This window comes from Carettochelys insculpta, chromosome 5, assembly GCF_033958435.1.
Source record: "Carettochelys insculpta isolate YL-2023 chromosome 5, ASM3395843v1, whole genome shotgun sequence".
Taxonomy (NCBI): Eukaryota; Metazoa; Chordata; order Testudines; family Carettochelyidae; genus Carettochelys; species Carettochelys insculpta.
Window position 1 is genome coordinate 56,087,597 of NC_134141.1, and position 12,602 is coordinate 56,100,198.

The 12,602-nt window shown below is 43.8% G+C and overlaps 1 protein-coding gene across 4 annotated transcripts in view; it reads left to right on the forward strand.

Annotated features, from left to right (window-relative positions):
• Positions 1 to 12,323, forward strand: part of HSD17B3 (hydroxysteroid 17-beta dehydrogenase 3) — a 52,178-nt gene extending 39,855 nt beyond the window's left edge. Inside the window, exons 6-11 of one of the 4 annotated variants that reach the window (XM_074995113.1) lie at positions 114 to 149; positions 1,953 to 1,987; positions 2,991 to 3,072; positions 5,960 to 6,025; positions 6,306 to 6,455; positions 6,866 to 12,323. In XM_074995113.1, coding sequence (XP_074851214.1) covers positions 114 to 149; positions 1,953 to 1,987; positions 2,991 to 3,072; positions 5,960 to 6,025; positions 6,306 to 6,455; positions 6,866 to 6,976 — 480 coding nt within the window. In that variant the 3' untranslated portion in view covers positions 6,977 to 12,323. Of the gene's footprint in view, positions 1 to 113; positions 150 to 1,952; positions 1,988 to 2,990; positions 3,073 to 5,959; positions 6,026 to 6,305; positions 6,456 to 6,865 lie in introns of those variants that run through there. The other 3 variants (XM_074995114.1, XR_012645703.1, XM_074995115.1) reach the window with 3 other exon arrangements.
• The last annotated feature ends 279 nt before the right edge of the window (positions 12,324 to 12,602 follow it).

Here is a 12,602-nt window from a genome sequence, read left to right on the forward strand (position 1 = left end):
CCTAAATGTTCCATTAGAAATTTTTGCAAACTGAATCCTCTTAGTTCATAGATACCAGCTCAGTAACACCTCAAAAAGTGGCTACATTCGCATTATTTTCTCATTTCCAACAGAACCTCATCAATTGCAACATTATCTCTGTTACCAAGGTATGTACAGTACACAGAGTGTAAACAAATAAATGCATTTCTACCACAGGAAGGAAAACTCATTGTCACTGTCTGAACCAGTAGTTATCTCCTTGCATTTTGGCTGTTTTCTTAGTTGCTCATCTTGAACCTTAATGGAAGCATTATTGACATAATCGATTCCACTACATTGGAAACATTTTGATTAGAGCTGGTCAGAAAGTTCTCAAGGAAATAATTTGTTGACTAAGTATATTTTTGGCTTTGCTTTGCAAAAATGTATCAATTTTGACAAACCTTTGAGAGGAAAGCTTCTTGTCCACTGTGACCCGAGAGAGAGAGGTTGAGAACATGATCTTTTTGCTTCGAAAAAGAAGGTGACACAATTTCTCCTTGTGAAAAACATTTATTGCCAGTAAAAGGATTGGTCAAAGACGGATTTTGAAACCTCAAAAGTTAATTCAAAACAAATGTGTTCTCTGGCCAGCTCTGATTTTGAATAGCTACTTCCCTTTCAACCACAGTATTTTATCACCTCTTCAGCTCTGATTAAGGTTTGTTGCTCTGCTTTTTGAAGCAACATGTTAACCTGAACTACAACTAAATGCTTCATAGTTCATCTCAACTTCAGCTGATATTTTTATAAACATGACATGAGAGGCCCTTATTGACACATTCTTATCTTTAATTGTTAAGAGTTTTCTCCACATATCAAACACATACCTACCTCCACCAATGTGGCTTATTTGATCGCACCATTTCTCGAATGTGTTTTGACTATAACTCTGGCTCTTCTCTGAGAATTGCTTTGATTGCTTATCAAAGAATCTCTTCTTGAAAGGTGTCTGAAGTTTAAAATAGAGCAACTCCCATCCATATCATTTTTAGATGGGGGATAGAATGCTAAATTCAAGTATGTAGAAGTGGGACACACCAAAATAAGCAGTGTTAGCTAGTTAGGCAAATGATTTATTCTTCAATGTTTGACATGTAAATCCTTTCAATTTGTTCAAATAAAGTAAACTGTTTTTTCTTGAAGAAGAACAATCTGTTATACATCCAATGAATGGAAGAGTAAAGCTTACATTTTACTAAGGTTAATAAATGTAACCCATACAAATAACAAGCAATCCTGTAGTAACTTAAAGACTAACAAATTTATTAGGTTATGTGCTTTCATGGGAAGAAGTGTGTCACGACCTAACACAGTAAACCCTTGAGTTAAGTGTGGCTTGCATTCTTGCAACCCCCGCATAACTCGAATTTTCGCACAAGTTCGGGGGGGCGAGGGAAGCAGGCTTGCAGGATCTGGGAAACAGACCTAATTGGTGCCCATAAAATTTCTACAGTCCCCAGCATTTCAAAGATCAGATCCACTTATTCAGATTATTGGACAATAATTATCATTATTGGAGAGTTATTAATTATTACATTTGCTGGAATGACACACATCCCACTTAATTTGCTTCTTCTACTCATCCTATTAGTGACCCCCCTTTTTTCCCTCTTTCCTTCCTGACCCCTGCTATATAAACCCTGGATTCTGTTTATCTACTCCAGATCTGATGAAGTGGGTCTTACCCACAAAAGCTCATTACCTAATAAATACATTTGTTAGTCTTTAAGATGCTACAGGACTGCTTGTTATTTGTGAAGCTACAGACTGACATGGCTGCCCTCTGGAAACAAAATTTCAAAGTAATTTTTTAAAAAGACCTCATAGGGCTCAGACCACCCTCCCATGCTTTCAGAACTCAAGGTTAGCACCTTTTCTCAAAGCACAGGGAGAAGGGATGTAACTCATAACCTTTTTATTTCTTGTAGATGACACAGATAATACTGAAACAAATGGAGCAAAGGTAACACTTCATTTTTTCCCTTTAGCTTTCTAGGTATTCTAATTCTAGCAAACACTTGCTAACTCCAATTAGTACTGCAAAGCTACTCAAGTTTCTGCTATGTCAGTGCTCTGTCTAATTTATTCTCCTGATGCTGTGTCAACAAATGGTAGGAACTGTAACACACAAATAAAAAATAGGGCAGATCAGAAGATGTAACATACTAAGGTAAGTTTACAAAAAGATATGGTTGTATAGCATATATAAATCTGCCTATTATGAGACTAATTAGTCATGCAAATACCTTTGTGCACATTAATATTTTCTAAAAGTACTGCAGAGTTTGGAACAATAGTATTTAAGTGTTACAGATAAATTACAGTAGCTTGATTTACTAAGAGCAATTAATTCAGTTCCATGAATAAAGGGTTCTTTTTCTTACTGATTTCAAGGGAGCATATATTTAAGTCAGAAATTTTAAACAGATGGAAATTTAGTTGAAGAAATTAAAAAAAGTGTGAGGATTTATTTAGGATACAGTAAACTTTTGTTTTAGCAACACTAAATACAAGCTTTTTACCTTCTAGTTTTCTCTTTGGTTATTATGAAAATGGCTGAAACATATCTTGTACTGTATATGGGGAAAATAAGGAACACATGAAGAGATGGGAAGACTAATGGGCTGGTTAAGGAACCGTTATGAGCATGAATTGTTTTCTTTGAATTCTTCAAGTAACTGACAATATTCATGCTCACACGTACAACAGCATAAGCAAAATTTGCCATATTTCTGTTGCACTGTTCACTTAAATTACACTTTTAAAATTTTCCTGTTGGTGTATTTGCTTTTAGCTAATTAAGCACTTAAAGATTTTTTTTGAGAACGTAGCCTATTCTGTTTGTATAATAGAAGAGTTCTGCCTTCTGGAGGAAAAGACTTCAGTTTTTATGTGTGTAATTATTACCCTACTGTAATATAATAAAAGGCAAATTCAATGTAACTTAAGTTTAATTTTAATTTCAGACAAAAAGGACTTATTCTGAATATTTCTTCTGGTTTGAGCACCTTTCCTTTTCCATTATATACTATATATTCAGCTTCTAAAGTAAGTCTTTCATATTTCTTTGTAAAGCAGTGTTGGTGAAATGTTCACCCAAAACACTAGTAGTGGACGCTACTATAGGGCCATACCCTCAGCTAGTGTAAATCCATGTGGCTTCACTGCAGTGTATAGAGGTGATCCATTATCTGAGAATCTGACTTATACTGTCGACCTTTTCAGATACAATTAGACATCACCCTGGTTTCATCATACCCCTCCAAACTCAGGCAGAGAATAGGGCAGTGGTGACTTCTGTAGGGACAGACTAACTGGCTTACTCAAAATTGAAGATGCTCAAAAGGTGACAGATTCTGCTTGAGGAGCAGAGAGTGACACTTTGTGCAGTGGAAAGATGGATGAAGTTTGCCTGAATTTACATTGCCTGTTCCATTTGGAGGCATGACATTAAGTTAAAACTCCCAAAATGTAAACTTCATACTGATGGGATTCACTTTGATAATTTCCAGTCAACACCATAAATGCTGTAGCCTCAGCTTTTGTTGGGTCAGCCTTGCACCAAGCACTCTCAAAACCCAGACAAAACAAAAAAGCAGTCATGTGGCACTTTGAAGACTAACAAAATAATTCATTAGGTGATGAGCTTTCGTGGGGTAGATCCACTTCTTCAGATCTGCCCATGAAAGTTCATCACCTAATAAATTATTTTGTTAGTTTTCAAAGTGTTTCATGACTACTGGTTTGTTCTGCAAAGATACAGACTAACTAATTCACCCAGACAGAATTTGAACAAGTCCAGTCCTAATTTCAGGTACATTGAAACCTGAGCTTTTAGCTGGATTTTTTTGTTGCCCAAGTTTCTTGTGGCTGTAGTCAAACGTGAGATCAAATTCAAATACAATATTTTTTAGATTGAAAAAAACTTGCTCAGCTTTATCTAAAATTTTTGGCTGGCCCACTGGCATGTTCCTGTTTTTTAGACACTTACTATGAAAACAGGGGCCGTGGATCAGAGAACCTTTCACTCTAATACCATGGTGTGAAATACGCTTTCCGTTCGCCACGTGAACTGAACACCACGGTGTGGCAAAGTGGCTCATTGAACTCACCCTTCTACTTAGTGAAACAAGTGCATGGTGGCAGGAGGAGAGGTGGCTCCTCCTGCAGCTGTGGCCGCCCCACAGGGCTAGCAATGGTGGCTCCAGCTGTGGGGGCAGGTCACACAGGGCAGCTCCAGTTGTAGGGTGGCTTTAGCATGGTGGATCCAGCAGTGGCAGTGGCTCCAGCGAGTCTCCTGAAGGTTGTGTGTTGGGGAGGGTGACTGGCTGGGGAAGGCTGGCGCCTGGCTCTCGGGGGACGATATCTGGCTTGTGGTGGGGGTAGGGATGTGTGTGGTGACTGCCACATTTCTTTTGGACGCGACTGCACTTATACATTTATAGGCACAAGACCCATGTGACGTAGCATTTCCCCATTATCCCCTATTTCCCCCGCCAAACTTTCTATTTTTAAACAACTCACCATTTGTAATCCAGGATCATCATCTTTCGGGCCCATCTATCCCATGATTTTTGAATGGTTGGCAAGACATCTGAACAGAGAAAGTACAAATATATGTCCACATTCCAGCCCTGATTCTGATTTCACTCAACAGTAAACTGAGACTAACTCCTATGTAGTCAGTAGTTACTCTACTGTAAAAATCAGTGTGGGTGCCTTGTCCCAGGGACTGCTCTACTCACCCCTTGGCAGGGCCTCTTTGTGATTCATTGTGGAATTCGCTCTGCCGTCTGGTCTGATGATCCCTCCTGCAGTTACTTGGTCATTCTAATTCCCATGTTCCTGGAGGTGCAGTATTCTCCTCTTCAGAGCTCAGCCCAGGGTGCCAGGACAGGGGTTGAGGGAGATCTCACATCTCTCTGGAGTGTGGGAGGTCTGTACTGTTCCACTTTTCATCAGCCATAAGGGGCAGGGAGGAGTGAGTGTAAGGTGGGACCTCAGAGGGAAGAGGAAGGAGTGGCACAAGGGTGAGGGCCACAGCTCAGGCACTGGTGGCATCCTCCACTTCTTGGGAGCTTTTGCTACTCTTGGTTTAGCCTGCCAGCCAAACTACATTAAAGCTCTCCCCCTATCCAGGGTATTGAAAGCCCTTTGATGCAAACTGTCCTAGGCAGGCTGCTCTCCACTGCTTGACCTGTATGACTTCCCCATGGCTGTTACGGTAACCTGAGCATATCCTCTGTGCTGGGTTCCAGTTTGGGACCCCTCAAACAACAACATCAGATTACTCTTCCAGCTTTTACTGCTCCTTCCCTGGTCTACATCCTACTCTGTCCTTGTAGCCTCTTGCTTTCCCCCCCTTGTACCAGGAAATGCAGCTGCAGGTTATCTGCCAAATTCATCTCTTCAGAGATTCTGCCCAACTTCTTTTCGCACCTGGGCTTACCTGTAGTTAGATTCTAGCACTTCCTAGGTTTCCCCCAGATGCAGCCTCTAGGCTGATGGCCTAAATTTACTCCTACAGGCCTGAGGAGGGTTGGATGTCTTATCACATGCATCAAAAGAAGAATGTATGATACTCCAAAGCACAGCTCAAGCAGTTTTACACCACTGTGTCTTTACCATTGCACTTCCATAACCTGGGATATACTTCTGAGTCCCTTGAGCACTCGGACCTTTTTTCAAGTCTGATTTGTGCTGCACAAACTTTTCTGTGTAGAAGAGCCCTGCGGGATCAGACTCTTGCCCTCCTTTTCTAACTGTGGTACAGCAGGAAATTGCACGAAATAACTTTCTGCTAGGTTTTGCATATACATTCATACCCCGCCTGTGTTATATTTGGGTTACTTTGGTAAGCTGTGTATAAATGCATATATGTACACAAGTAATTTCAGTTCCATCTCACTATGTCTATTCAATTTTGTTCTTCTAGGCTTTCTTAAACATATTTTCCAAAGCACTTCAAGCGGAATATAAGGCAAAGGGAATCATCGTACGGGTGATGTAGCATCTTATTATTTGTCTTTATTTTCATGAATACTGGAATTCCCCTCAGAAAGCCCAATCCCATGAAGTGCTGGGCACCCTGGGGAAGCATTGAATGGCCCAGTGCCCCTGATAAATTTCCTCCTCCTTTTCACTGTTATGAAAGAAGTGCTTCCTCTTGTCATTCCGTGCAAAATGTGGCTGCCATTTGACAGATGTTACATGTACCATCTATAATGTGTTAAGGATCCTTCTAAATAAAAAGCACTAATTCTTGTGATCTTTATTTCCAGGTGGTAACTCCTTATGGTGTTTCTACTTCAATGACAATGAACCAAAAGCCCAGTCTCATAATGAAGGCTGCAGAGAATTTTGTTACAGAATCACTGAATTACATTACTGTCAAAGACGAGACATTTGGTTGTTTAGCTCATGAGATTATGGTAATTAAATTTAATTAGATGGATTCCAGGGACTGATCCAAAGCCCACTGAGGTTAACTGAAGTCCTCCCATTTGGGCTTTGAATCAATCAGGTCTAATGCTGTTTGTGAATGTCTGATGCTTGTATTTGTCACCAATTAACCATAGCAGGAATTAGGTACAAGCTAGCATAAGTGCTTACATATGATAGCTGTTAATTCCCAATATTATTTGGTACAAGCACTGAGATGAGAAGATTTTGTCAGTTAGAAACTGGGGAAAAAATTCCACTTCCCAAGTGAGATACTGACTGTGGCAATATCACTGGATTTTTCAATGCTGATAATTACAACCAATGTACGTGCTGATCTGATTTCTGTCGAGCTGCCTGTAATGATGGTTTTGTTTTGTTTTTGTTTCACTGTTTCAAGGGGTACATCCTGCAGCTCATTCCGTTATGGGTATTCCACAGTGACAGATTTCAAGAGCTGTTCCTGCACGTCTCCTCAGCTGCTCAGAAAAGGAACCAGAGGAGACCCTAACAAAATCAACTTTGAATTTGGCCCAGCATGCTTACTGAAAAGTTTGCTAAGGGTCTGATCCAAAGGTCATGGAAGTCTATGATTTTCTGCTGACTTTAATGAGCTTTGGCTCAGTTACAGAGGGTTACTCCTGACGCTGTTGCTTCTTTAAACTGAGCTTGCAGGAGGAAGGTAACTACAGCTGTTTGATGTTCACAGAAACAACTGGCATAACTTCCGCAGAAACACCAGTCCTGGAACTTTTCCCCACAATAAAGCCTGTTGCCAGCTTTGTCCACATATCTATTCTGGAGATACCATCACTGGACCTAACCAGGTTATTCACAGAATCACGGGCACATTCTCATGTTCCTCAACTAACATCATATATGCCATCAGGTGCCAACAATGCCCAGATGCTTTGTTAATTGGACAGACTTCAAACTCTCTTAGACAAAGAATTAATGGGCACAAAACAGACATAAAAACACTCCTGATCCACAAACTGGTCAGCAAGCATTTTAATGGAGCGGGCCATTCTGTTAATGACCTGAAAGTTTGCGTCTTACTGAAGAGGAATTTTCACAACAGATTGGAAAGAGAGGCTGCTGAACTCTCTTTTATGTTCAAATTCGACACATTAACACGTGGTTTGAACTGGGATGGGAATGGGAATTTTTTAAGTCATTATACGGGCTCTTTTGCATTCTTGGCTTAATCTAATTTTTAACTCCCCCCCCTGCTGCCCTTCTACTCTCTGATTTGCTGACCTTGATAGTATTTTTCTGATTTGTCAACCTTGATTACTATTTTTGGTTCTCTGTGCCTTAAATATTGAGTCTGTTCTGGTCTGGCTATGGTCTGAAGAAGTGGGTCTGTCCCATGAAAGCTCATCACCTAATAAATTATTCTGTTAGTCTTTAAAGTGCTACTGGACTGCTTTTTTGTTTTGATAGTATATAGACTAGCACGGCTTTCTCTCTGTTACCTTCCAAACATAAGTTTGTTTGTTTTGATGCTTTCAGGAAGCCTCACATGATCTGTGAAGATACTTTGGTTTCTTGTAGTAGGACCAAGTTTTTGTAGGAGGAAGAGGAGGAGACAATGATAAGAGGCTTTAGGTGGAAGGAATCTGTGGACAGAGCTTTGGAATGTGTGCATGTGCATTAGGGGAAAGAATGTTGGAGTCAGCCAAAGAATGTTTCATGGAATCTCTGTCAGAGAGAAGACTAGGTGGACCTCCAGTATGGTGATTTACATTCCTGTGCTTGTAGGAAGATTAAGACTGAAGGTGAAGACTCTGAATCCAGATAATTATAGAATGTTACAAAAAAAAAAAAGATAATTCCTGAATGTGTAGAATCAAGAAGTGAGAGTCTTTAGAGACTTTACAAGGTTATTTTGCTGGTCCATTCCAAAAAGCTATTCGATAAAGAAGCACTCAGATATCAGCAGTTTTATTTGAACCAGCTGGAGTGAATATATGTTTGCATTTTTTGGCCAAATGCAATCTGAGGATGTCCCTGTAGTGTAAGCGTGATAAGGGGTACAGCTGTGCTCCTACTTAATTTAACCACTAAATAGATCCTAGTGACTAGTTCCTTTGAGATGCCATGTGACAAAAAGCTACATAGTGACATATGCCAGATACTGCCACCCCACTGACACATGACAGCATAGCAGCTTCTTTAGATAAAATACCATGTTAAAATTGCATAGTATGTCTGACTTACATCAGAAAGACGAGACAAGAAAGATCCTAACTCTCACCTTATGCCACCACAAAGTGAGTGTTCTGAATTTTAATTCAGAAGCACAGGAAAGAACCCTGCAAAGCAGACTGCGTATTATGGTGTTTGGGCACACATGTATATATATTTAGAAACAGTTGATTCTGACACACTGATTGTAATTAAAATAATTACTTCAACCTCCAGGAAACAATGAGCACACTTCAGTGTCACGCAATGCCTACCTATCCACCTGCAGGGTGCACTAATCTTGTTCTATGGAGATTGTGAGCAAGGCCTCACAGAAGCACCTAGTAATTCTACAGAGCTAAGTCATCCCACTGAATTCAGTGGGGCTATTTCACATTTACTGGACATCCAGCTAGTCTTCTACTCTGCAGAGAGTTACCAATTCCAAAGTCTCCCCTGCCACACATCAATCTCCTGCCCCAGCCCTGAGCCCACTCCGACCTTTCAAAAAAATCATGTCAGCCCCACAGTTGTGATACTTAGCAGCACAGCCCACTCCTTCCTACACTGTGCTGAAAAGTAAGCAGAGGAAAGTGAGCCAGCTTCCTCAAGTGGGAAGACAGTAAAGGCAGGAGAATGAATTCTGAAGTCTCCTATTGTTTGGAACATGTCTTCAACCTTCCCTTGAAAGGAATAGTTAAATTTCAACAAGACATGTGGGGGCAGAGATTTGAATCCTAACTCCAGAAATGTTGCCAAAATTTTAGGTAGCCAGACAACAGTTGTGCACATGTGGAAAAGAGCACTCTGCTGCTTTGTGAAGAAAAACAAGTGAGGAATTTGCTTAAAAACAACACTGCATGTAGGGCGTGTTAATAACAGAAAACCACTAGGGTTAAGTTTTCCAAAGGGCCTATGTGACTTAGCTCTTAAGTGCCATTAGGACTTCAAAGTTATTTAGACCCAGATCCTCAGAGGTATGTAGGATAGTATTTCAATGGCAGTTCTGTGTCCATGAATCCTGCAAACTCAGTCATAAGGACCTCATCTCATGCTGCTTCAGAGGGTGATATTATCCCAGCAGTCTCTATCTTCTCTGTGCTCCATTCCAGATAGTCTATGTTTGTTTCCTAAGTGACTTGTCCAAACACAGCCAGCCCTTGGCAGAGCAAGGAATTAAACGGGGGCTGGATTAACACAGGGGCTTTAGAGGGTGCAGCCTTGGGCTGAGGGGGGCCCTACAGGCCTGTGGTGTCCTGCTGCTTCTTTTCACCTGGCCCACAGCAAGTCTCCATGCCACAGGCCAGACACCGATCCCTGAGCCTTGATGTCCCACTGCGGGGTTCCAGCTTGCAGGAATGTCCCTGAGGCCCCTAGGTGAAAGGCATTCAGTAAATCTCTGTTTGCAGCCACCCCCTGCCCCCGCCTGTTCCACAGCTCCCATTGGCTGGGAAAAACAGCCAGTGGGAACTGCGAAAGTGGCGCCTCTGGGCACAGAAAGTGTGCACTGTACAGAGCAGCCTGACCCCCTTCACACAGGGGCTGGCCATTCCAGCCACCTCGGGGAGCAGAGCTGTGCAGAGCCAGGGCAGACAGGAATCCTGCCTCAGCCCTGCTACGTTGCTGGCCAGGAACCACCTGAGGTCCATGCCTGCCAGCTGGAGCCTACACCCCACTTCCCCTCCTGCACTCAAACCCTGTACCTCAAACCCCTTTCCCATCCCTGGCCCCATCTTGAGCTGCACCCCCTCTCATACCCCAATCCCCTGCCCTAGTCCTGAGCTCCTTCCTGAACTCCAGGCTCCCAGGGGTCCCACAAAAGCGTAATAGCCTGACTTCATGGGAAAGTTCATCCAACCCTGGTCTCCCATGTTTCTCAACAGCTGGCTCATCCTTCCTCCCCTCAGTGGGTGTTGGCAGCTCAATTTCCTTTGAAGAGCTGGGCCAAAAGTGCTTTTGATAATGTTGTGCACTCTATTAATTCAGCCTAAAATGAATGTCTCTCCTATTCATGAACAACAAAAAGTCCTGTGGCACCTTATAGACTAACAGATCATTTGGAGCATGAGCTTTCATAGCAAAGACCTGCTTTGTCAGATGCTTGCAGGGGGTGGTCCAGAGGAGTATTAAAGAGTGGGGTCCCAGTAAAAGGGAGGGCCAGAGCTGACAAGGTCTATTCAGCAAGGCAGAAATGGCCCAGTATCAGTAGTATGTATCAAAAGAGGAAAAAAACAAGTCAGATCAGACAGTGGGGATGTGGCCCATTGTCAGAATCTAATGTGGAGATATTAACACCCAGGGCAGAGAAGCTGCTTTTGTAAGGGGCAAGCCACTCCCAGTCTCTGTTTAATCCTTGGTTGATTGAGTCAAATTTGCAAATGAATTGCAGCTCAGAGATTTCTCTCTCCATTTGATTTTTGAAGTTTCTTTGTTTTAGTAGGACTGCTGCTTTTAAATCTGTTAGTGAGTGTCCAGGGAGATTGAAATGCTCTCCCACAGGCTTCTGTACATTACCATTCCTGATGTCTGATTTATGTCCATTTATTCTTTTACATACAGACTGTCCAGTTTGGCCAATATATATTGCAGTGGGGCATTGCTGGCACATGATGGCATATATTATATTAGTAGACGTGCAGGTAAAGGGTGGCCATCGTCCTATGGAAACTGCCACCATGGACAGTCACCAATCCGTGGGCCACCAGGTTGGGGTGGGCAGGGTCACTGTCAGGGCCATCCTCAATGGGGGCAGGGAGTGGGGACAGGTGTGCATGTTGCATCCCCAGCCACACTCACGAGCACGCCCACCCCCACTTACATGCAGGTAGCTCAGGCCATTAGCAAGGTGCTCCTGAGGCAGCTGATCCGCATTGGGGACCTGGACAATCCCACGCGGGGCTTCCAGGAGCTGGGCTTCCCGAACTGCTTTGGGGCCCTGGACAGCACGCACATTGCTATCAGGGCCCCAGAGCACTGTCACGGGGGCCTATGTAAACCGTAAGGGCTACCACTCCATGGGCCTGCAGGCACTCGTCGACACCAACAGCCAGTTCCAGGACATCTGTGTGGGCTGGTCCTCCTGTGCCCATGACACCAGGGAGTTCTGGAACTTGGGGCTGGGACACCACAAGGTCGAAGGGACCTTCATCCCCCGGTGGGAGCTGCCCATCGGGGGCAACAAGATACTGTCCTGCGGTGTGGTGGATGCGGCCACCCCCTGCAGGCCTGGCTCATGAGGCCATACACAGGGCACACCCAGCTGAGCGAGGACCTTTTTAATGAGTGGCTGAACTGGGCCCACAATACTGTACAGCAGGTGTTCAACTGCCTCAAGGGGCCCTTTAGGTGCCTCCACATGAGGCTGGAGATGGGCCTGGCCAACATCCCAGCAGTGGTCGGGGGACCTGCTGCAACCTGAGAATCTTGGCGAGTCCAAGCAAGAGCCATTTGTGCAGGGGTGACCCACCGAGGCAGGGTGTGGGTACGAGCAGCCTCCTGCTGCTCTGTGCCACTAGGCCCAGCAGGGTGGGGTGTGGAGCCAGGCGGCTCTGTGCCAGGCCTTCAAATGGGGGCCACAGTGACCCCCCCCACCCTGCACGTGTGCACACACATGCACCCCCACCACCACACATGCAGAGGGGTCATGGGGGTAGAACACAAAAATAAACTTTTTACTGAACAAAACTGTGCGCCATCCTGTTTTTGTGGCAAGTATTTATGGGGGGGGGTGGAACAGTTAATGGGGACTGGGGGTAGCTATTTATATGTGGGGTGGCCCCAGGTGGGCTTCCTGGGAGCTGCATGGGGCCCCTGTGGAGGGGTGCGGTGTTAGCCCTCCAGGGGGCTCGATGGGCAGGATCTCCATTGCCTGCCCCTTCCCCCTGTGTCCAGGGGCCTTGTCAGGGCTGGACTGGGCCAGGGCCGGTGGCATAGGTAGGTAGGGAAGT